Here is a 24,682-nt window from a genome sequence, read left to right as displayed (position 1 = left end):
TAGTTCAGATCACTGTCGGGGACTCGAAGATGTAGATTTCCTTAACATTGCAATATAAGACTCAGTGTTGCAAACATATTTAGCGATAGGGTGGGTTTTAATTTGGAAAGATATAATTAAAACAAAAAAGAGAGAGTAACTTAAATGGATTCAGACACATGGGGTGGAAGATTTTGACATTGAAGGCCCAAATGAAGACAAGAAGAATGGGATATTAGGGAATGGTCTCAACTTTGGGACTATGCTTGTCTGAAGTTGGAAAAAACCTACCAAACGTCCCCATTATTTTATTTAACACTCCAACATAATGTTCCACCATGAAGGGGACATCTTCCCTTAGCTTTCCCTTTCTCATTATTCTTGTAGTTTTATTCTCGTGTTTGGTACAACTAATTGGGAAAGAAATATGATTTGTAGAGGAATAAAATTATAAGAAAAAAGATTCATAATATAAGCAAGAATTGTAGACCATCATACTAATGATGATGTCTTTCACTTGTTCAAGAAAACCTCGTGATTCATGATACTAATAATATATACATGTAAATGGGCATATTGGTCTTTGATCCGATTCTTGCAAATTGCAATATATTGGTGTGTGTGTGTGTGTGTGTGTGTGTGTGGGGGGGGGGGGGGGGGGGGGGGGGGTAGGGGGTGAGCCGGGAGGGGAGGGGAGGGGAGGGGGGGGGGTACTGATCTTGAATTGAGATAATCAAATCATGAAGGAGAACATCATTTAAGAGAATCTCTTTAAGAAAGTATGTGTCGTGTAATAAATATGTATGAATTATATGAAAAGCTGTTCTCAGTTAAATTAACTTTTCAATATCACACATTAAATACTGGCATTGAAAACATAATTTTCACTATTTCATGGTTGATGAGTTTTTGTTAATTGTTTATATTTATAGTTTAATCAAACCGAATTAACCTATATGCAATATTTTTGAAAGCAAGACTTGTAATCAAAGCGATTTTTTATCATGGGTTAACCAGTCGGACTAGCTTATTTTACAGTAAGCAAATTTGTATTCCTTTTGGTTCTTTACAAACAAAATGTTCATCTCATCTTGTCTCTTTTTCTTATCTAAAAAAGTTACAAATTTGCATCCCACACAGCTTGGTCACCTTCTCCACACATGGCATGAACCATCCACATTCTTTCAACTGATTTGCATACCCCACTGCACTTCCAGTCGAATGACGCCACACACACTTCTCCAACCTCAGCCTTTATTTCACAAACTTTGGGAAAGAGAGAGAGAGTAACAAGATGAGAAAAAAGCTCAAATCTTCCTTTCTTTTTTTTTTGAGCAAAAAGCTCAAATCTTCCTTTCCTAACTTCTGAAGCATATTATAAAAATATATAGCTTTTTACCCGGAGGAGTACCACAACAGAAATTACGATCATCTATATGCTCAACCCAAGACCGAGGAACCATGACCCGAGTGTCACATCTTCATTTTGCATACTTGTGCAAAATTGGTCTGGAAAGTAAAACCTCACATGTTATATATGCTTGGATAATAACCATTTCCCTTGATAAACATATTTTTTAATGGAGAATTCAAGAGTACATTAATAGTTATTTACTTACTGGTTGTTAGATATGTATGTCGCAAGATTTTTTGATATGGCATAGATCTGTCATGTAGCATGTCGAAAATATTTGTTACCTTCCTCTCCAAATTTCCAGAACTCGGGTTCACGATACTTGGCCGTCCTGCACGTTTTGGAAAGAAATAATTGATTTAAAATTCAACTAAACAAGATATAAATTTTCAAAAGAGATATGAGTAACAAACACATAAAGATTATTACTTTTTAGTAAGAACAGGTCCTGATTTCATACATCCAATGTAGACACTCGGCTTATGACGGTGAAGAGCTAATGTGGAAGCAAGCGTACCTAAAAAGGCAGAGACAGATATTCAACAATTTGATTACCAAAAAAAAAGATATCCAACAATTTAATTCAATACGAGAAAGAATACAAACATGAAAAAAAAACAGAGATTGTTACCAAGATTGACATGGACATAATCATCAATCTTAACGTAAAACTCAGCATCCCACTTTGCAACTGCACTTGAAAAGAAGGTTTTGGTTTTTGCCGACAGATTATATTATCCATTTATCCTTCGACATGATCCTGCAATGAGTTAAGTATCCCAAAATAACAAAAAAAAAAAATAAGGAAACTGTAAACCAATCCTAGAAATAAAAATGGAACTGTCTAATGAATCTTTATCACCAGCCTAAAGAAATCTCTGTATTGAGCATCTTCTGAATCAATTTCCTTATCCAATATACTATACAGCGTCGCACTGCCAACAAATTATGTTTACACACTCAAGTAAGAATCTAAATCTAATAAAAACATTAGACTACATTGTATTCCATTACTAATTTCAATGCATTGATATAATCAAATCACGAAGGAGAACACCAATTAAGAGGATCTCTTTAAGAAAGTATGTGTCGTATAATATATATATATATATATATATATGATTTTTTTTTTTTTTTTTTTTTGTAACAATATATATATATATGAATAATATGAATTATGAAAAGCTATTCTCGCCTTCTCGGTCAAATTAACTTTTCAGTATCACAAATTGAATACTGATTCTGAAAACATAATTTCCACTATTTTTTTTGGTTGATGAGTTTTTGTTAATTGTTTATGTTAATAGATTAATCAAACCAAATTTAACCTATAAACAATATTTTAAAAACCAAGACCGGTAATAAAAACGAAATTTTTCTATCATGGGTCAACATGTGCGACTAGGTTGAACCTGACTGGACTGAATAGAAAGCAATTACATGCTTTTAACTTCACCTTCCTTCAAGGTAACGGCTTAAAGCTTAATCTATAAACTGTTTATTCTCTCAAACGGGCAACGCTTATTCAAGGTTCCGTCAAAGCCAACAGCGTAAACATTTTCCGGCACCTGTTCTCTAAAGGTAATGTCTAACAACTCGGTTAGTGGTTTGGACGTTACATGGTGGGGGGGGGGGGGGGGGGGGGGGTAACATCAAGTTCAGGGTTCCTCGCTGTTTCTGAGCTTAGAAAATAGAGTTCCTCGCTGTTTCTGAGCTTAACGAATATGTTATCACATCCCAATCTCAGGTCTCACTTTGATCTGCCAAAATTCTCCGCACTTTCAGTTGACTCCTCTAATTTTCATTGTGAACATTGAGTTTCTCTGTACCGGCAAGGTGACCGGAATTCAAAATGCAGATAACGTCTGGTGTTATTTTTCCTGCTCAAAATGTTCAAAAAGCTCCAGCGAAAGGTGTCTTCCTTCTCATGCATCGCATGTGATGATCCCAACGCTGTGGGTGTCGTCAGGTTACATTCATATAACTTATCTTCTTTTTATATTTCTTTGTTAAGAACATTACTTTAACTTACGCTAATATTCGTTTCTGCATCCCTTCGCTATATACAGGTATCGTGTCGAATTGTCCGACGTCTCAGACCAAACAAACGAAGCTGTTTTTGTCGCTTTTGATACGAAATATGCCTAAATTGACAAACTTTCAAGCTGCTGCTGAAGCTGCACATCTTATGTCTTATAGCCTGCACTCTGATGAACTACTTGCTATTAACTTTACTTTTTTTTCTTTGTCATTAATATTAACTTTGCTATTCCTTCTGTGTTCAGTTTCTAGAAAATCTCTTCCCGGTTTGCATTGTTGAAGGTTTCCAACAAAATAATATGCGTCCAAAGTCGGCGAGATTTTACGTTACTCCCACAATCAAACCCCTAGACCCATAAATTGTTAGCGTTAAAGAGTTACTTTCTACTACAGTGCAACAACCTTTTTATAAAGACGATTTCATAGCAGCCTTTATGACATTACTCTTTTTGGCGTGACTAGCACGGAAGATCATAAACGTACATTCATATAGACTAACTAAAATGGGTATACTCGCTTCAAACACTGGCCTAAAGCCCAAATTCATTGTCAAAATATATACAAGCGTCCCCACTAAAACAATTATAAACACCTTAACAAAATGTAAACAGCCAATTTTGCTACATCTTGCGCTCAATGGCAACTCCATGTTCACCATATGAGAACTCCAGTTTATTTGTGCTCTTGGTCCAATGGTTTACGAGTTTGTTTTTGGAGACTTGATGAGTTTTTACCTAATTAATTGTCTTTGGATTTTGTTATTTACTCAACCCAAATATGTTTTCAGTTCACACTTTTAATCTGGTTAGACCGTCAGTCCAGATTTTTAAAGCCTGCCTATAACTTTAAAGAAACCAAATATAATCTTGTAACGCTATTTAATTTTGATTTTATAGCCATACGGGCCATACCTAAGAATATTCAGACTTGGTTTTGTGTTGAACAAATACCCAAAAGCAGGAAATTTTACTTGCTGGCTGGGCCTACGTACCTGGGAAACAAAAAGGCGAAAAGAAACCCAATGTTTTTGTTTTAATTTTTTGAGCTAAATAAAAAAAAAAAAATTGGTTTGATTATTATCGTTTACGCTATTTAAAAGTTCGCTTTATTTTTTCGCAAATATATATATCTTTATCAAATGTATACTGTTTTAAAAAAATATACTTTTGTGCTACTGTTTATAAAAAAAATATTATAGATGATATTCAGTTTAAGATAGTTTGTATACTAAGTTATTGTGTTAATAGGTTGTTTATATTATTATTTTTTTCTATTTGTTATAACGTGATTGCATATGGTGTCTATTTACCTAATCATTGTAATCCGTTTATTTAACATATATGGTAAGCTTAAAAGCATATACATTTTTGGTATTGGACCAAAGACCAAGAAGAAGAAGAAGCCCAAGGTGTCTGTAAACAAGTCTATCCTGAAGAAGGAAGTCCCAAGGATGTCCAAGGCTGTTACTAGCCAGGTATGTATATCTCTACTACTTTAGATGTCAGTGTTGTATTATCGATAACCAATGAAACAAACTCAGTCCCCCACTTGAATCTCCCAGACAATAAAAGTCCTAAAAAAAGCTGTTTACTAAAATGTTATATGGGTCCTTTATATACTGTAGGCCCACTCACAATATGTCTATGTATTGTTATTATCAAGTAAAAGCTTTGTAAACTGTAACTACTAACTAGTCTTCTTCTTCTCTGCTTCACGACTTGTGCACAACCTATGATGCTTTTCTTTTTTCTCTTTAAGTGGCAGTCATATCAGGGAAAGAGGTGAAGGGTGCGTGGTGGCTGGGGCTGTGGCTGTGGCTGCTCCTGAGATGGAGTAAGTTCCCAAGGAGAGAAGTGTATCCTGTCAAACCCGTAAGGCGCATCCCAAACAACTGTATGACAGCGCCAGAGACTTCTCATCACGCCATGCACATCACTGTTGCCGAAGGTGGTGGAAGTGATTGTCCCTACATGGTGGTCGTCATCATATTCTCGCACCTTCTTCACTCTCATACCGCGCATCCAGACCACGAGAAGACTGTCACGATAAACCCTTGGAGAGACCAAGAAGTCTGAATGTGGATCCATTGGGGAGTAGGTTAACTCCACAGGCTTTGACTGCATTAGACCGCCTATGGCCTTGGAAAAGGCATCGAGGTTGATGCTGTGGCGCACCTTGCTCTGGGAATGAGCTCTTGATGTCGCAAAGAGTGTGATAGCCGATCCCAATACACTCACAAACACAACCGTATCTCCTGCCCTCAGATCTTTTGCTCGAACAAAGGAAGCCCATTCCTCTCCTACCGTGTACTCTCCAGTCTCAACATCAAACACAAGCTTCATCTGCCACTCTTTCCTCTCAACATCTGACAGCCTAAGTATGTCTGAACGGGGTGGGACCAACGCAGCTGGAAAACACATCTCTGTCAAGTTTGGTGGCTCAAGAAGCTTGGACAGTCGGAAGAAACCATGAGGAGAGTGGTCAGTAAAATTGTTTTGATGTGTTGTACAAGGACTGAGGCAGACCGTTGTGAAGAGTTCGTCAGTGGTATTGTCTCCAAAACAGTTCTTATATGCTACGTTGCAGAGGTAAGGAGGCATGTAACGACACACTGACACTGTATCCTCCGAAGTATTACAATACTGGGCGTGTCCCTGCGGTATGTAGTAGGCAGAGCCCAGGGCCGGCGATCCTGTTACCATCTCGAAGTCCGATGGCTTTCTTGACATCCTGACACACACAAAAGAATCCGAATCCTCTCAGACGATTTACGCGCCAAAACCAAAAATCTCCGACGAAAATCATAATCGCTCCGGTCAACCTAAAAATACGATCTACTCTACAATGTTTAAACAAAACTGTATCCCTACGATCAAGATTGCGAAGAAGTCCGATCAAGATTGATCGTGAGATTCTAAACTTGGATTAACTTTTACAGTCTAACAAGAAACCTAAAGATTCACCGAAACTAACCTGATTAGACTCGGTTCTTCTCTGCAAACGCAAACTTTCCAGAGAGAGAGAGGAGTGTGGGTTCTACGAGAGAGCGGGAGAGGGAGAGGGAGAGGGAGAGGGAGAGAAACGGTTATTTATAATTTTTTTTTTTTGAACACTTTGCCCATTTATATTTATAATTTATAATTTTGTTTTTCGACCTGATTTTGGACGTGAAAATCCAAATAAAATAACTTATTATCCTTTTTTTTTTAACTTATTAGATCTGATGGGCACATGTTTTATTAACATTTTCCCTTTAATCTAAACCAAAAGTAGTTCTTTTGCAAGTTTTGTAGATTTTACCGAATTTCTATTCCTCAAATCATTTTTTTAATATACCAAATGTATTTCTTACAAAAAAAAAAATATATATATATATATAGCTTATTTAGAGGCCTCTATATCATCCACTAAAAATATTACCATATAACTACCACTATATATGTTGTAAGTTTTTGAAATAAAAGATAATAAATTTAAGCTTTAAAATAAAGGATAATAAACTTATGCTATGCCCTTATCACGTTAAAAATAAAAATAAACTTGGTTCACTGCTTTGATGTTTTGTATAGTACATTAATCTATTTAAGTTTGCGTAAAATTTGCCACATAGGTCTGTTGTGTACAAGCGGATTTGACTTCGGTAATTCAAACATGTAATCTAGCTATGTAATTTTACCCTCCCCTCCCAAAACATATATTTAAAACAATGATTTTTCAAGTCACTTCTTAATATTAAAAGAAACAGATCTTTTTAGCTATTTTTTAGAGCAGAAAAATTATTAATGGAAAAACGAAAGTTGCTATTATCAACACAATCAATGTCGTTAATCACCTAACTGCTTCTTCAATTATCTGAAACGAACTGCTTTGATGATTGATTGATTGATTTTGGGAAAACAAATACATAAACGGATGGTACATGTCCGTTTGCTACTTAAATACTTTCACAATTCCATTCATTTCTTTATTTAAAATGCCACCCTTCATTTGTTTTGTATTCCATTTTTCGGAATTCATCCTATTCATGTTAAAACTTAAAACCCATTGCAGCCCTAGTTACATACATATTTAGGAAGTCTTCTATAATCACTACAATCTCCACAAGGGAAAAGTTTTATTATACTAACAGCATATATTCTATTATATATCTATATGTATAAAAAGAAAAAAAGAGAGAGAAAGCAAATTGTTATATAGTTTAAAAAGATAGAATAAAAAAAAAACGTCGTTGAAAACACCACTCTAGTAAACAAATTCTAAGGCTCCACAAAGTAATTGTTCATATCGACTGAGGATTGATGGATGGATGGATTCTTCAGTCCTAAAGATCTTCACCTGTGAGGCTTGGAAGCGAGGCATTAGTTAGGGATTCATCTAATAAGTCGTCTTCAGCATAGTAATTGTTCATATCGACGTAGCGGTCGTCGTCAAACTCATATCCCCAGGATAAATTTAAGTCGGGCATATTGTTGGAGATCTCATCGAATGAGGATTGATGGATGGATTCTTCAGTCCTAAAGTTCTTCACGTGTGAGGCCTCTTCAGTCGGAAGAGGGGTACTAATTAGGTATTCATCTAATAAGTAGTCTTTCATATCGACGTAGCGGTCGTCGTCAAACTCATATTCCCAGAATAAATTTAAGTCGGGCATATTGTTGGAGATCTCATCGAATGAGGATTGATGGATGGATTCTTCAGTCCTAAAGTTCTTCACGTGTGAGGCCTCTTCAGTCGGAAGAGGGGTACTAATTAGGTATTCATCTAACAAGTAGTCTTTCATATCGACGTAGCGGTCATCGTCAAACTCATTACCCCAGGATAAACTTAAATCGCGCATATTGTTGGAGATCTCATCGAGTGAGGATTGATGGATGGGTTCTTCAGTCCTAAAGTTCTTCACGTGTGAGGCCTCTTCAGTCGGAAGAGGGGCACTAATTAGGGATTCATCTAATAAGTCGTCTTCAGTGACATTACAGGTCATATACAATGACCTATCACGTACTACTGGAGAGGAAACAAATTCCGATAAAGCTTTATGGAGGTGATCGATAGCAAAGCCAACATATACGTGATTGAGCCCTGCTGAACACAACCAGTTGACCAGAGATGGAAAGTCAAAACGGTAGGAGCACTTGGCGTCGTAACTGACTCCGCATACGCGAAAGAAAGTTGGTGTAGGACCGATAAGTGTGTCCAGCCCTAGGACAGTTGCGTAGAATTTAAAGAATCCAGCATCTGGTTTATGGTCGATTTCATGTCGAAAGGATGGTTTCGCTTGCATTCCTACCATAGAGATATTAAAGAAAGAAGAGAATCGCTCTAGTGGCGTGTTTAGGGTTCCTCTCCTCTCTCGTCTTATATTTATAAATATGTAGAGGCGGCGCTAGATTGTATTAATTAGGCTCAGACCTAATTGTGATTTGCGATATCAATCCTTAATAAAAAAGATTTAAATGAAAAATAATTATTGACGTTTCCTTTTCCTAGGTAGAATTCCTAATTTCCTCTCTGTTAGTTCAAACTTGCAGCTTTGCCTTTCTTTCCCTTTTTCCTTTTTCCTAATTCGATTCGACGTTTTTGCTATCTCACAACTCTTCTCCAATAACTCGAGTTTGATAAGGTTTTGTATAGTAAAGTTCCTTAATTATTATTTTATGACTAAACTCCACTATTCTAATAACTAGGGATTAACCCGGGCTACGCCCGGGATTTTTATTTTTTTCTAATTTAAGTTGTTAAATTATTTATATTTAGGCTATGATATATATTTATATAAATGTTAAATGCATGTCATAATTAAAATTTATTTTTAAATTTTAACACGTTAAATTAACATATTTTTTACTATTTAAATATTTTTTTATAATTTTATTGGCTATCTAGTTATCATATTTAGCAAAACTATCTTTTGAGTGTTGGAATAAATGTTTTAGAGATTTTATTAAACTGCAGTGTATTTTCGGATCAACCACATGCTCAACATTCGATCGATCCGTAAAAAGATGGTCGATCTCCTTGGCCAGGTAAGTACAATTTTAGCAAAAATATCTTTTATTTTCAAATATTAAGTATATAACTATTCTTTTTAATTTTTTTAATTGTATATTTTGATTAAATTATTGTATTATAATGGTTATGTAAATATTTTTTGTGATGTTTGAATTTGTGTTGTTCGTATACTTAACGTAGATGATATTGATGTTTAACAATTTATTGTGTTCTGGAAATAGAAAATAATGATATATCAAAACGTATCTAATACTTGTTAAATGATAGTATAATGTAAATTACATCCATTATTTGAAAATAACAATTTGTTGTTTTTATTTTTATTTTAAATCAGAAATTATTTTTATTTAAAACAATTATTCATATATAATATAATAGTTTAAGTTTGGAAGATTAATCTATATATATAAATTATGTATATTTTTTAAAAAATAATTTAAAATATTATATATTGAGTATCTGAATAAAAGCTGAATTTCTTATCTTGAAAATCAGATATTTATATTTTTGTCTTCATGTTATACTCACCAATCCATCATTGATATTTATAACTCAATATGTTTTTTTAAAAAACTTAGTTTTAAGTAATAAACGAATTTAATAAATTAAATTCATCACCTATAATGTTATGTAAACTATATTTGAAAGCTCTCTAAAATTATATTTTAAGCATAATATTATTATTATTTAATTTAAGTTATTTTAAACATAATATATGCTAAACCAACTTAAATTATATTTACAATAGGACCATCCTAAACCGGTTAGTAAACCAAAAACAATACTAAACCAACATGAACCAATACCTGATTCGGCGAGGAAAGAAGTGTTTCGGGATAAACGCTTGAATGGTTATTAACTGAAATGGTTTGATCATGAAAGAGTTAGTATGAATATTAACAATAAAATTATGGATTAGATTAATTTAAATTTGTAAGAATACCTTTGAGTCTATGAAAAGCAATTCAATTCCCATGAATAAGTTTGGCTTTTGGAAGTTGCGGGTTTCCCAACAATGAATCCACCTAACAAAAAGTTTGTTGTTATAAAAAAATCTCATTCAAGGTCATTAAAGGTTTCTGGGACGGCAAGAGTTGATGGTGAAACCATTTTTTGCTCGAGTGCTTTGAAATTTTCCTTAATAGTGTGAGGTTGATGTGGATAGAATAATGACATTTATAGGGACTTTCTTGATGAAAAACTATACATTTTTTTTTGTTTAATGTGGTATTTCCATTTTTATATGATTTACTACCATTTTAAGATAGAAGTACATTTTAAGATATATGCTTAAATCTTAATGTACTTTTTTTATTTTTTAAAATGTTTATTTCCATTTCATATATTTTTATTTACGTAATATCTATATTTTATATTTTAAAATAGATATTTAAATATTAATGTACTTTTTCCATTTTTTAAATTGTGTATTTACTTATATTATATATTTTACATTTTAAGATAGATGTTTAATGCTTGATGATCTTTTTCCATTTTTAAAAAAATTGTGTATTTACTTATTATTACATATATAATTCATATATTATATATTTACATTATTTACTTATTATTTATTTTCGTGTATATGTATTTCCATTTCTTGTACTTTTCATTTACTTAATATCTATATTTTACATTTTAAGATAGATGTTTAAATCTTAATGTACGTTTTCCATTTTTTTTAAATTGTATATTTCCATTTGTTATACTTTCTATTTACATAATATCTATATTTTAAATTTTAAAATATATTTTTAAATCTTAATGTAATTTCCCATTTTTAAAATTTGGTATTTACTTATATTATATATTTACTTATTATTTACTTTTCTTTATATTGTGTATTTCTATTTCTTATACTTTCTATTTACTAATAATTTTATATTTTAAGATTGATTTACATTTTAAGATAGATGTTTAAATACTAATGTACTTTTTCCATTTTTTTAAATTGTGTATTTCCTTTTCTTATACTTTCTATTTACTTAATATCTATATTTTTCATTTTAAGATAGATGTTTAATATTTAATGTACTATTTCCATTTTTTAAAAATTGTGCATTTACTTATTATTGTATATATAATTCGTATATTTATATATTTATAATATTTACTTATTATTTATTTTTCTATATATTGAGTATTTCTCTTTCTTATACTTTATATTTAGTTAATGTCTATATTTTATATTTTAAGATAAATGTTTAAATTTTTACGTATTTTTCCATTTTTAATGTAAAACGGCAATGTTTAATAGAAGAACTTGGAAAAATAGTCAAATAGTTATATTTATTTTTTTTTCTTTTTTTTTATAAAATGGTAATGTTACATTATGAAGATAACCCGTTTTTTAGTGAACAATGGTAATCTTACATATGTTTAATGTAATTTTTCCATTTTTTTATGTTGTATGTTTACATATTATTGTTATTTTTAAATGTAAAATGGTAATTTTGCATATGTTTAATGTAATATTTCCATTTTTTATGTTGTATGTTTACATATTATTTATTATTTTCGAAATTATATATAATTTTTTTTTTACAAAATAGTAATGTTACATTATGGAGATAAGCCGTTTTTTTAGTGAAAAATGGTAATCTTATATATGTTTAATGTAGTTTTTCCATTTTTTATGTTGTATGTTTACATATTATTTTCTTAAAATAAAAATGTAAAATTGTAATCTTACATATGTTTAATGTAGTATTTCCATTTTTATGTTGTATGTTTTACATATATTTATTATTTTCGAAATTATATATAATGTTTTTGTTTTTTTATAAAACGGTAATGTTACATTATGGCGATAAGCTGTCTTTTTTTTAAGTTAAAAATAGTAATCTTACATATGTTTAATGTAGTTTTTCTATTTTTTTATGCTGTATGTTTACATATTTTTTATAATTTTCGAAAATAATAATATTAAATGTAAAACTATATTTCATGCCACGTGTCATCTTTCGAGATTATATTATATATTTACTTATTATTTATTTTTCTATATATTGTGTATTTCTATTTCTTATACTTTCTATTTACTAATAATTTTATATTTTAATATTGATTTACATTTTAAGATAGATGTTTAAATACTAATGTACTTTTTCCATTTTTTTAAATTGTGTATTTCCCTTTCTTATACTTTCTATTTGCATAATATCTATATTTTACATTTTAATATAGATGTTTAAATCTTAATATACTTTTTCCATTGTTTTTAAGTTGTATATTTCTTTTTCTTATATTTTATATTTACTTAATATCTATATTTTACATTTTAAGATAGATGTTTAATATTTAATGTACTCTTTCCATTTTTTAAAAATTGTGCATTTACTTATTATTGTATATATAATTCGTATATTTATATATTTATAATATTTACTTGTTATTTATTTTTTTATATATTGAGTATTTCTCTTTCTTATACTTTATATTTAGTTAATGTCTATATTTTATATTTTAAGATATATGTTTAAATCTTTACGTATTTTTCCATTTTTAATGTAAAATGGCAATGTTTAATAGAAGAACTTGGACAAATAGTCAAATAGTTATATTTATGTTTTTTGTCTTTTTTTTTTTTAATAAAATGGTAATGTTACATTATGAAGATAAACTGTTTTTTAGTGAACAATGGTAATCTTACATATATTTAATGTAGTTTTTCCATTTTTTTATATTGTATGTTTACATATTATTGTTATTTTTAAATGTAAAATGGTAATTTTACATATGTTTAATGTAGTATTTCCATTTTTATGTTGTAGGTTTACATATTATTTATTATTTTCGAAATTATATATAATTTGTTTTTTACAAAATAGTAATGTTACATTATGGAGATAAGCCGTCTTTTTTTTTATAGTGAAAAATGGTAATCTTACATATGTTTAATGTAGTTTTTCCATTTTTATGAGAAGTTTAAATCTTAATATACTTTTTCCATTGTTTTTAAGTTGTGTATTTCTTTTTCTTATACTTTCTATTTACTTAATATCTATATTTTACATTTAAGATAGATGTTTAATATTTAATGTACTCTTTCCATTTTTTTAAAATTGTGCATTTACTTATTATTGTATATATAATTCGTATATTTATAATATTTACTTATTATTTATTTTTATATATATTGAGTATTTCTCTTTCTTATACTTTATATTTAGTTAATGTCTATATTTTATATTTTAAGATAGATGTTTAAATATTTATGTATTTTTCCATTTTTAATGTAAAACGGCAATGTTTAACAGAAGAACTTAGGCAAATATGTTTAATGTAGTATTTCTATTTTTATGTTGTATGTTTTACATATATTTATTATTTTCGAAATTATATATAATTTTTTTTGTTTTTTTATAAAACGGTAATGTTACATTATGGAGATAAGCCGTCTTTTTTTTAAGTGAAAAATAATAATCTTACATATGTTTAATGTAGTTTTTTCATTTTTTATGCTGTATGTTTACATATTTTTTACAATTTTCGAAAATAAGTAATATTAAAATGTAAAACTTTATTTTATGCCACATGTCATCTTTCGGGAGAATTTTTTTCCGCTGATGTGGACGCCATAAAACGGTAATGTTACATTATGGAGATAAGCCGTCTTTTTTTTAAGTGAAAAATAATAATCTTACATATGTTTAATGTAGTTTTTTTCATTTTTTATGTTGTATGTTTACATATTTTTTACAATTTTCGAAAATAAGTAATATTTAAATGTAAAATTTTATTTTATGCCACATGTCATCTTTCGGGAGAAATTTTTTCCGCTGATGTGGACGCTCTATAGAGACTCAAAAGCTCCCTTTTATTAGTAGATTTATGCTGTATGTTTACATATTTAAGGGGAATTGCCACTAATACCACTTTCCTAATACCACTTTTCAACTTTACACTTTTCAAATTTACCTTTAAAATTTTAGTAGGTAAAGTACCATTATACCCTTATTTAATCAAACATAAACATAAGTCTTCTCCCACAAGAAATTGAAAATTCAAAAACCCCTAATCGAGAGATTGATTCCGGCGATCGAGAGATTCCAACGAGAGATCGATTCCGGCGAGAGAGATCGATTCCTTCGAGAGAGATCGATTCCGGCGAGAGAGATCGATTCCGGCGAGAGAGATTCGATCCGTCGAGAGAGTTTCGACGACTTCAGCCATTTTCACCGGCGAGATTTGATTATTCAGGCGACATTGACGTCCGACGAGATTTGGCGTAGACTACAAGCTCAATCGAATCAATCTCTCTTCACGAACGTAACAAAGTGATTTTCGTCTCTTTTCTGTAATTTTTGCTTGGTTTCTCAAAATCGATCGGTTTCTGGGAAGGAGACGAATTTTTCTCATGAAGTTTTCGAATCTCAGATTTATAAAACCTTATAAATTTTTAGCTATGAGGAATATAGTTTTATGTATTTTTCTTATTGATATATCTTGTTGATCATTCCTTCTCTAATACCCATGTTCTTTATAATCAGGTTATGGTGTTCGAAATTTGTTCTATATGTGGAGAATGGAAACTAATAAATGGAATTCACTGGGATTTCATAGTGGATGATCAACGAGGATCCTCTCTTAGTATGATTCATGAAGATATCAGCTACAATGATTTGATTGTGGCTGTTTTAGAAGATTTTGGAATTGATGGCAACAGAAACAGTGTAAATCTTAGCTATGCCTCACCTTCAAAATTAAACTTTGGTACAAAAGAGCTTCCTCCAGCATTTATTAGGAATGATCGTCAAGTAACATCTTATCTGAGCAAACTTAAGGAGAATGGAGACCTTCATCTATGTGTAACCATTAAGGTAACTGCATGAAACTCTTTTGCTAACTTGTTTGTTTATTAGAGTTATCATTTATTTTATAAGGTAGTATGTAGTAGTAGTGATTTGCTCATTGCTTGAAGAAGTTTGCCATAGCAGTATCTATTACAACTTTTACATTTATAAGACCTTATAATAATAGTTGTGCATTTTGCAGGATCATTACCAAATATATTTTAACTATTAGCTTTTATGTTTTTTTTTTAATGTTTCAGAGAAGAACTCAATTATCACCAATGATTATGTCAAATATGATCCAGCCACGGGGTGGAAATAGTAATCATGATTTGCCTATTGCTGGAACTAGTAATCCGCGTGAGGTATTTATTACAACTCTCATTTTTATAAGGCCTTGTAAATGATTATATATTTAGCTTTATCTTTTTATGTTTCATTACAAGATTCATTACTAGCTTTATGTTTTTATGTTTCAGACAGGAACACAAAAATCACCATTGATTATGTCAAACATGATTCAGACACAAGATGAAATTTCTAGTACTCATGATTCGCCTATTGCTGGAAGTAGTAATGTATTTGAGGTACTTTTCAAAACTCTTACCTTAACATTCATAATTATAATGTCTTATAAAGGTAATAAATACATGTTTAATTTTCTAGAGAGGAACAAAAACACACGCGGAGACTGAATGGAACAGCATTCAGAGAGTTGACGAAGTCTCTGGTATACAACATACTTGTATTAGCGACAGTCTTATTTCTCCTTCAAGTGGTCTTGTTAGCAATAAGGTACATATAACTTTTTCCTCTGTCAAATATAAATATATGAGAGTTTAATCAATGTCTTATAATGGGTTATAAATTCTATTTTTAATGTATATGTTTCATGTTTTTATCTTAGAGAGGATTGGACTCGATTGGACTTGCTGTATATGGGTCTGGAAAGTCAAAATTGCCATCTTTCTCCAGTAGACGTGGTAGAGAAAGCATGGGAGAAGATATCTTGTCTCCCAGTTGTGGTGATGATGATGATTTGTTCTGCGGGAAGTTTTTCAAGGATAAAAAGGAAATGAGCACAAAGTTGAGGTTGCATGCAGTTAGTAAAAGCTTTGAGTTCCACACAGAATATTCAGACAAAACACGTTATGTTCTTAGTTGTGTGGATGAAAGATGCAGTTGGAGTTTTCGTGCAAAATCAGTTAAAGGATCTCAGAGTTTTTTTGTTCGTCATTATGTATCTAAACATACTTGTGACACTTCTCTGAGAACTGTTAGTCATCGGCAAGCTACTGCAAAATTGTTGGGAACTATGGTCAGCAATCATTATGAAGGAGGAAAGATTGGGCTGAAACCTAAACAGATCATGGAAAAAGCTAGAAATGATCATGGTGTTGTGATTACATATTCAAAGGCTTGGAGGTCTCAAGAGCACGGCCAAGATATAGCTAGGGGTACTCCTGATGACAGTTATGAAGCTTTGCCCAGTTGGTTTCACATGATAAAAGAAAAGAATCCAGGTTCTGTGACTTTTATCGAAGTTGATGCTGTTGGGAAATTCAAATACGCATTTTTGTCGCTTGGTCCATCTATCAGAGGGTTTAAGTTGATGAGGAAGGTACTTTCTGTTGATGGTGCCCATCTGAAATCAAAGTATAAAGGGACTCTACTTGCTGCCACAGCACAAGATGGTAATTTTCACTTGTATCCTATAGCTTTTGCTATAGTTGATTCTGAGAATGAAGCCTCATGGAGTTGGTTTATGAAATGTCTGAAAACCATCATTCCTGATGAAGAGGATTTGGTTTTTGTCTCTGATCGTGCGGCCTCTATTGAAAAAGCTCTTTTACAACATTATCCTGTTGCTCACCATGGAATCTGCATCTTTCACTTTCAAAAGAATGTCCAGGACAATTTCAAAAGTTCAACACTTGTCCCTTTGGTTGTTGAAGCTGGTTATGCCTACACCAAAGCTGATTTCGATTGCTATTTTCAAGAGATTGAGGAGTCCGACATTGTATTAGCAGATTATCTTCGTAAAGCAGACTTCAGGAAGTGGACCCGAGCTTATTCTCCTGCTAATCGCTTCAACATCATGACGTCAAACTTGGCCGAATCTATAAATTCTTTGCTGAAAGTGAGTCGTGAGTATCCAATTGTCTGTCTTTTTGACACTATTAGGATGATAATGACTAAGTGGTTCACTGAACGACGTGAGGAAGGAGTTCGTCACATGCACCCTGTCACTGTCGAAGTGGGGAACAAGATGAAGGAGCTATATGATTTTACGTCTCGCTTCCTTGAAGTTTCCAAAATCAATGATTCAGAGTTTGAGGTTAAGGGAGATACAAGAGATCAAGTGGTGAATTTTCAAACAAGGCATTGTTCATGTTTTGTGTTTGATATTGAGAAGTTTCCTTGTGCTCATGCAATTGCCGCTGCAAAATCTGGGAATAAGCACGAAAATGATTATGTCGATGAGTTTTTCTCCAATGAAAGGTCCGTTCTCTCAGCCATTGTGGTAATACATCAGCACGTTTATATATGTTTACAAAATTGATCAAATTTATAAGGTTTTATAAATATTGTTCTACAACACTTCTTTTTCATTTTTCTGTCTTTATTGTACCTTTATTTAATTCTCTTAATTTTCTTATTAGGTTTACACTAGCATATTCAGAGAGTGTATATCCTGTTGGTGATAAAACATATTGGGATATTCCTCCCCATGTAGCTTCGTTTGTTTGTCGCCCTCCATCTACACGCTTTCCTAGTGGGAGGAGGAAAAAAAAGAGGATACCAAGTTCGTGGGAGTATGGAAAATATCGGCCCATATCTAAACCATCACCCAAGGCTTACAAATGCAGCAGATGTGGACAGAAAGGACACAACAAAGGTAGTTGTGTAAGGCCTATTTGATAACAGAGTAGTATAAAAACTTGTGTGCAATTGATTATTTTATATGATGTTATAAGAGAGAATTGGAATCGAATAGATTTTGGGGAACCTTTTACTATTACATTTTATCGTTTTATAATGATTTATAAAGTTTACAGGTGTCTAATAGAAGTTATGTTCCTTTTATTTTTACATCTATCATTTTATAATGCTTTATAAATTTTGCAGGTGTCTAATAGAAGTTATGTTATTTATTATACGAAATGTGTGGTTACATAAACTACCCTTTATAAATCATTAGGATTCAGATTAATTGTAGAAATTATATGTTCGTTTGATATCTTAGCTTACTTGCATGAACATAAATAAAATATGTTTCCTTAGCAAAGGTTTAAGGTACAAACCAAAATATATTTTCCTCATCATGAAGGATTAAGGGACAAGCCAAAAGATGTTCCTCATTGAAGACATCATCAAAAGATAACACACTAAAACTGAAAAAGTTCCATAGATATTTGTTAAAAGTACTAAAAAACTGAAAGAGCTTCATTTCTTCAAATTCGCGATGCTTCTAATCGGCATTTTTAAGATCTTCCAAAACACTTCCTATCACATCATCAGCTGAATCTTTCTCAAATTGTTTCTTTTGTTTTTTCGATTTGGGGGTGCCAACATTGTGTTCCTTTATAAGCATAACAATTAAGAAAATCAGAAATGATAATTGGATGTAGTCAATGAAATTTGAAAGAATATTTTATAAACCATTATACATAGAGAGATATTTACCTTATTTCCTCTTCCATTCTTCTTTGTAAACTTCACGTGCTTTTTAGATGCATCCTCATTCCCTTCTCCATCCTTCAATTTTAATGACACAATAAGTAAAGTTACATAGAGCATATTAAACATTTAAAAAGTCAATCAGTTTATAAAGACTTATAAATCAGCTTACTTCATTGGTTTCTGCATGATCTTCTACTTGTTGTTGTACTTCACGTGGGGGTGTTACACCTTTCTTCTTTCCCTTATATTACAAGACAAATAAATAACTTAGCAATTTCGATTTTAATAACAGCCTTTGTAAATCAGAAATGATAATCAGAAAGAACATTTTATAAACTATTATACACAGAGAGATATTTACCTTAGTTACTCTTTCACTTTTCCTTGTAACCTTCACGGGCTTTTCATATGCATACTCATTTTCTTCTCCATCCTTCAATTTTGATGACACAATAAAAAAAGTTACATAGAGTATACTAAACAACATTTTATAAAGCATTATACACAGAGAGATATTCACCTTAGTTCCTCTTTTACTTTTCCTTGTACCCTTCATGGGCTTTTCAGATGCATCCTCATTTACTTCTCCACCCTTCAATTTTGATGACACAATAAAAAAAGTTACATTGATTATACTAAACAGCATTTTATAAACCCTTATACACTGAGAGATATTCACCTTAGTTCCTCTTTTACTTTTCCTTGTACCCTTCATGGGCTTTTCAGATGCATCCTCATTTACTTCTCCACCCTTCAATTTTGATGACACAATAAAAAAAGTTACATTGATTATACTAAACAGCATTTTATAAAGCATTATACACAGAGAGATATTTACCTTAGTTACTCTTTCACTTTTCCTTGTAACCTTCACGGGCTTTTCATATGCATCCTCATTTTCTTCTCCATCCTTCAATTTTGATGACACAATAAAAAAAGTTACATAGATTATACTAAACAACATTTTATAAACCCTTATACACTGAGAGATATTTACCTTTCTTCCACGTTTCTTTGAACCTTTCACGGGGTTTTCAGATCCATTTTCCTTAGCACCGACGTCAACATCTGTATTGACTTCTGTGTCATCCTCTTGTTGTTGCTCCTCTTCCTCTTGTTTCTGTTCCTATTTCAATTAAAGGATTACATATTTATAATGATTTATAAATTTAAAACGATTGTTCAGTTTATAAAGATTTATAAATCAGCTTACTTCATTGGTTTCCGGATTTTCACTCTCTTTATCACCGTCGTCCACATCGTCTTCTGTATCCTCTTCTTCTTGTTGTTCCTCTTCTTCTTGTGGCTGTTCCTATTTAAAAAAAAAAAGATTACATATTCTTAATGATTTATAATTCTATAACGGTTTTCAATTTATAAAGGGTTATAAATAAGCTTACTTCATTGACTTCTGCGTCATCCTCTTGGTGTTGTTCCTCTTCCTCTTGTGTCTGTCCCTATTTCAATAAAAGGATTACATATTTATAATGATTTATAAATTTAAAACGATTGTTCAGTTTTTAAAGATTTATAAATCAGCTTACTTCATTGGTTTCCGGATTTTCACTCTCTTTATCACCATCGTCCACATCGTCTTCTGTATCATCTTCTTGTTGTTGTTCCTCTTCTTCTTGTGGTTGTTCCTATTTTAAAAAAAAAATTACATATTTTTAATGATTTATAATTCTATAACGGTTTTCAATTTATAAAGTGTTATAAATAAGCTTACTTCATTGACTTCGACTTCTACATCATCTTCATCTTGATGTCCTACTTCACGTGGAGGTCTTACACCATTCTTCTTTCTCTAATATTACAAGAAAAAAAACTAGCTTAGCAATTTCGAATTTAATAACAACATTATAAAATATCAAAAATAAAATAACCTTAGCGATTTCCTTTCTTTTGGCATCTATATAAACTCCTAAAACTTCATTTTCGTCAAGTTCATAATCGGCATTCTGTCCATTTACCTGAAATATTATATGTGAGCTCACACACATTGTATTAAGAATATGAAGACGTTATAGATAGCAAACCTTGGTTTTTGTGGCGGCTTCAGTTTCTTTTGACTTCTCAGTTTCCTGTTACAAGTTAGAAGCATATGAATCTTTTTGTCATTTACAACACGAAACAAATATAGAAAGTAGTTTACCTTCACAGTTTCTCCACGAATGTTCAAAAGACCTTCAAGGTACTTCACTCTTTCTTCAAGAGACACTACCTTATTATTGAGGAATTCAATCTTTTCTTGATCAGTTGCATCAATCCCAGGAACAGAATTATTTTCGTCCACTTCAGCTTCAGCAACGGCAATGTCGACACTTCTATTGAGCCAATCTTGTCTCTTCAAACGATATCCTCTTTTGACAAGATCAACAACTCTTCCAAATTCACAGTCAACATCTTCAACCAAGTCGCTATGCAATCCGGGATCTCCAAGGATACATTTGACATCAACCTGACAAGTGTTTGCATATGATCAAACAATCGGTAAAAGAAGAATGCAAAGACTAAAACAGTTTTATAAAACATTATAAACGGTTACCTTCTCCATTTGGTCGAATCTGTTAACCTCCTCAATAGTAAGCGCTTTGGTTTCTTTCCAATGCAAGCACAAGGGAAACTGAATTCCATCATCGCTAATACCAAAGAATGTGCCTAGTTGATTCACAGAAGATAACGCCCAGAGCTGAAGCGCATATATAAAGCCACAAATCGCGTATTGATTATTCTCCGTCAGCTTTGCATAGGTAAAGCTCTTCACTTCTTTCAGTAAATAATCAAAGGCCAAATTCCCCCAGGGATACTTGCAAAACTCTTTGAAATTTCTAGCTCTAAGCAGACGCTCTTCTGGAATACTTGTCACCGGATTGCTTGCCATCAATATCCCTTCCACAAGGATTGTAGCTCCCAATCTTAATCTCTGATCAGCAGTAAGCTCTTTACTCTTTTCGACAAGAAGCTTAAGCAAGGTGTTTAGAGTTTGATTCTTGTTCATCCATGGATCTTTCTTCTTCTTTTTTGTTGCTGAAGTCTCGGCTTCATCTTCATCTTTATCAACAACACAAGGCAGACCCGTTGTCAAGTGGAATTCTCTTAGAGAAAACCTCATTAGTTGTTCTCCAAAAGTAAACCACAAACCCTTCTCGCCTATATCAATTCTCCTTAAGAGTAAGTGATGAATCAAATGCCTTGAAAACACCATAAGCTTCTGCTTCCTTCCCATCTTAATTACCGGAGCCAAGAATGAATCTTCAAGCTTCTTGAATTCTTTGCCCAAAAGGGTTTCAACTTTACCAACCAACTTCAGATTGGAGCGCTTGTTAATTCTTTGCAATACGACTCCTTTTGTACCAGTTTCGGAGATTCTTTTTGGCAAAGCAATCTTGTCATTAGACTCACTCATCGTTTCACCTGAAACAATTCAAAATGGCAATGTCAAAGATATGTTTTATAATGACTTATAAAGGTTTTGTTTATCAACACTTGTAAATCATAATAGATCATTCTAAAATCGATTAACCACATCAAAAACGAAAGAACTAGCAATGAAATATATCGCAAATGACAGAGTGAGAAGAAGAATCGCTAAGAAGAACCAATAACATTACCGGAGTTAAGAGAAATCGATGGTGAAAAGTAAGTTTTTGTAACCAAAGAAATGTAGAACGGCGGAGTATAAATAGAGATCAAAAGATGCGCTTCAGCTCTGTATCAGAAGAGACGCGAACGGAGGAAGGCGATGAAAAGTCCCGACTTTTTACCCTAATTCGTGACGGTTTTATTTTTTTTACACTAAGGCCCAATTTCGATTATCAATGTTTAAGGCCCAAGTTTATTTATGGTTTAATGCTTAGAAAACGGTTTTATAAACTATTATAGATTAACAAGCTTCTGCAAAATATTTATATGCTTTTTAAAAAATTTTATTAACCCTTATAAATTATTATATAGAGATTCATAAGTCTTTATTAATTATTGTCAAAATTGTAAATCATTTTATACAGATTTATAAATCTTTTAAAATTGTTTATAGGTCTTTATATATTACCTTATTTTATAAATCTTCATAAAACCTTATAAGCCCTTCAAAATAATTGTCAAAATTTTATATAGATTTAGAAGCCCTTGTAAACTATTTATTGCTCTTATAAACTACACATATTTGTAAGTCTTTATAAATTATTTATAGGCTTTTATAAATCATAATCTACATTTTACCTCGTGGAATCTCTTGAGGGTCTATGATTGGAGTGGCTACATCATCCATCATATCTTCTGATTCATGAGGTAATGGTAACTCCTTTCCCTACACATCATTAGTAAAAATATATAGTTTAAAGATAAGAAAAAGAAGCCTATGAGAACACATATATAGGTGATAGTCTAAAACTTACATATATGGTTTCATGGTTTTGTGTTTCAGCCTCAGTGGCTTCTAAAACAGAAGTGTTTCTGTGTCTCTCGAGAGAGGATGTGATTTCTGTGGCATCATCATTCACCTTATCCTCTTCATTGGATTCTAAAACAAGTGTGATACTAGGGCTCTCTTGATCGGATCTGATTTTGGTGGCATCATCATTCAACGTATCATCTTCATCGGTGGCAAGTGTGTTACTAGGACTATCTTGACCGGGTCTGATTGGTGTGCCAGCATTATTTTCAAATTCTCTCTGCAAAAATGGTGTAGGAAGATTTTAAATTGCACCAAAAATGAATACAAATTATGTGTGAGAAAATACCTCATGTGCGCGAATCCAACTACCACCACCTAGCCACTCCATTGACAGCCTAATCTCAGTATAATTAAAAACCGCATCCTCTTTTGTGGCAGCGAAATACACTTTGTATTTGTTTTCAAGGAGAATTTCCGTCACTCGACCTTTGCGCCACCCATGGGTAACAACCACTTCAACATAGTCGTTCAGACTGTACTCTGCACAAAGATCTCGAGGAGGAGATGGCCTTATTTTGCAAATATCAACTATTAAATGTTTTCCTTCCGCTTCATCACTCGAATTTTGTGAGATTGTACATCTTTTGATCAGAAATTTTCTTCTATCATCTCCTTGTTTCCGAACTTCTGTAATTACCAATGCTCGGACCCAAATTTTTTCCTTTTCACTTTCACTAATTTCACGGGTCATTTCCACCAACTTCCCTCTCGTAAACATGTGTTGACTCAATACCTTCAATTCCAAAACAATCATATATAAGCTAAAGCCCTCAAACATTCAAAATTTTATAACTTAAAACATACAAAAAAAAAACAATACCTTGTTTTTGCTTTTGACCCATTTGGAGCCGATCCAATCAGCATGAGGTCTCAGTTGGCTTCTGATGAATCTCATTATGTCTGGTGGATCATCAAAGTAAACCAAAAACTACCATCTGGCCTTTCAACTACGATAACACCAGTCCACCAACCATTATTAAAAAAGCATCCACCCACCGACCCTTCCTTGAATACGACACCCTCATTCAGACACTCTGGCGGGACTGGCCGAATAAAACTTCTTTCAATAGTTTCCTTCAAAGGACTTACACCATCTTCGTTGAACATAGTTTGTAACTAACCCGAAGCTTTTTTCCTGTTACTCTCGTCGGATTTTGCTCGAGGATAGCTCTATACCAAGAACCTCTGAACCCATCTTCTTGATAGATACTTCTACTTCACAATCTTTGGCAATAGACAAAAGTTTTCTTTTTTCTTCAAATTATTTTTCATCTTCCTGAGGAGGAATCGGAAATGCAGATA

At 32.1% G+C, this 24,682-nt stretch overlaps 4 protein-coding genes across 20 annotated transcripts in view; 1 reads left to right on the top strand and 3 right to left on the bottom strand.

Moving 5' to 3' along the window:
• Positions 1-651: 651 nt before the first annotated feature.
• LOC103835718 (probable beta-1,3-galactosyltransferase 5) lies at positions 652-4,298 on the bottom strand. The gene is given in 8 exon segments (XM_033277976.1): positions 652-1,245; positions 1,379-1,426; positions 1,429-1,465; positions 1,467-1,488; positions 1,599-1,724; positions 1,823-1,910; positions 2,025-2,127; positions 2,130-4,298. Coding segments are annotated over 8 exon segments (579 nt in total). The 5' UTR covers positions 2,136-4,298; the 3' UTR covers positions 652-1,096.
• A 334-nt stretch (positions 4,299-4,632) lies between these two features.
• On the bottom strand, positions 4,633-9,303 carry LOC103835717 (auxin response factor 9). Of its 2 annotated transcripts, none has more exons than XM_033277974.1 (2): positions 6,407-9,303; positions 4,633-6,163 (listed from the first exon to the last, which is right to left on the bottom strand). In XM_033277974.1, the coding sequence occupies exon 2, from the start codon at positions 6,160-6,162 to the stop codon at positions 5,203-5,205; it is 960 nt and encodes a 319-aa protein (XP_033133865.1). In that variant the 5' UTR covers position 6,163; positions 6,407-9,303; the 3' UTR covers positions 4,633-5,202. The 2 variants fall into 2 exon arrangements, 1 of the variants encoding a protein (XP_033133865.1); XR_004450530.1 differs by having other exon boundaries at positions 4,982-6,163; positions 6,407-8,770.
• Positions 9,304-14,276: 4,973 nt separating this feature from the next.
• Positions 14,277-18,913, top strand: LOC117127412. Its single transcript, XM_033277731.1, has 7 exons — positions 14,277-14,721; positions 14,935-15,264; positions 15,498-15,602; positions 15,717-15,824; positions 15,904-16,032; positions 16,145-17,739; positions 17,901-18,913. Exons 2-7 carry the CDS (start codon positions 14,938-14,940, stop codon positions 18,157-18,159), a joined length of 2,523 nt encoding a protein of 840 aa, XP_033133622.1. The 5' UTR covers positions 14,277-14,721; positions 14,935-14,937; the 3' UTR covers positions 18,160-18,913.
• LOC117127410 overlaps positions 18,490-24,682 on the bottom strand; it is a 16,993-nt gene continuing 10,800 nt past the window's right edge. Inside the window, exons 1-15 of one of the 16 annotated variants that reach the window (XM_033277728.1) lie at positions 24,201-24,296; positions 23,667-24,113; positions 23,322-23,597; positions 23,146-23,233; positions 21,470-22,338; positions 21,077-21,382; positions 20,961-21,005; positions 20,808-20,894; positions 20,651-20,728; positions 20,466-20,564; positions 19,919-20,047; positions 19,283-19,831; positions 19,091-19,162; positions 18,925-18,996; positions 18,490-18,820 (exon numbers count right to left, since the gene is read on the bottom strand). In XM_033277728.1, the coding sequence (XP_033133619.1) occupies positions 18,710-18,820; positions 18,925-18,996; positions 19,091-19,162; positions 19,283-19,831; positions 19,919-20,047; positions 20,466-20,564; positions 20,651-20,728; positions 20,808-20,894; positions 20,961-21,005; positions 21,077-21,382; positions 21,470-22,338; positions 23,146-23,233; positions 23,322-23,597; positions 23,667-24,113; positions 24,201-24,275 (3,303 nt within the window). In that variant the 5' untranslated portion in view covers positions 24,276-24,296 and the 3' untranslated portion in view covers positions 18,490-18,709. The other 15 variants (XM_033277725.1, XM_033277727.1, XM_033277717.1 and 12 more) reach the window with 15 other exon arrangements.

Source organism: Brassica rapa, chromosome A08 (assembly GCF_000309985.2).
Source record: "Brassica rapa cultivar Chiifu-401-42 chromosome A08, CAAS_Brap_v3.01, whole genome shotgun sequence".
NCBI classification, from domain to species: Eukaryota; Viridiplantae; Streptophyta; class Magnoliopsida; order Brassicales; family Brassicaceae; genus Brassica; species Brassica rapa.
This window is presented reverse-complemented; position numbering and strand designations above follow the sequence as displayed.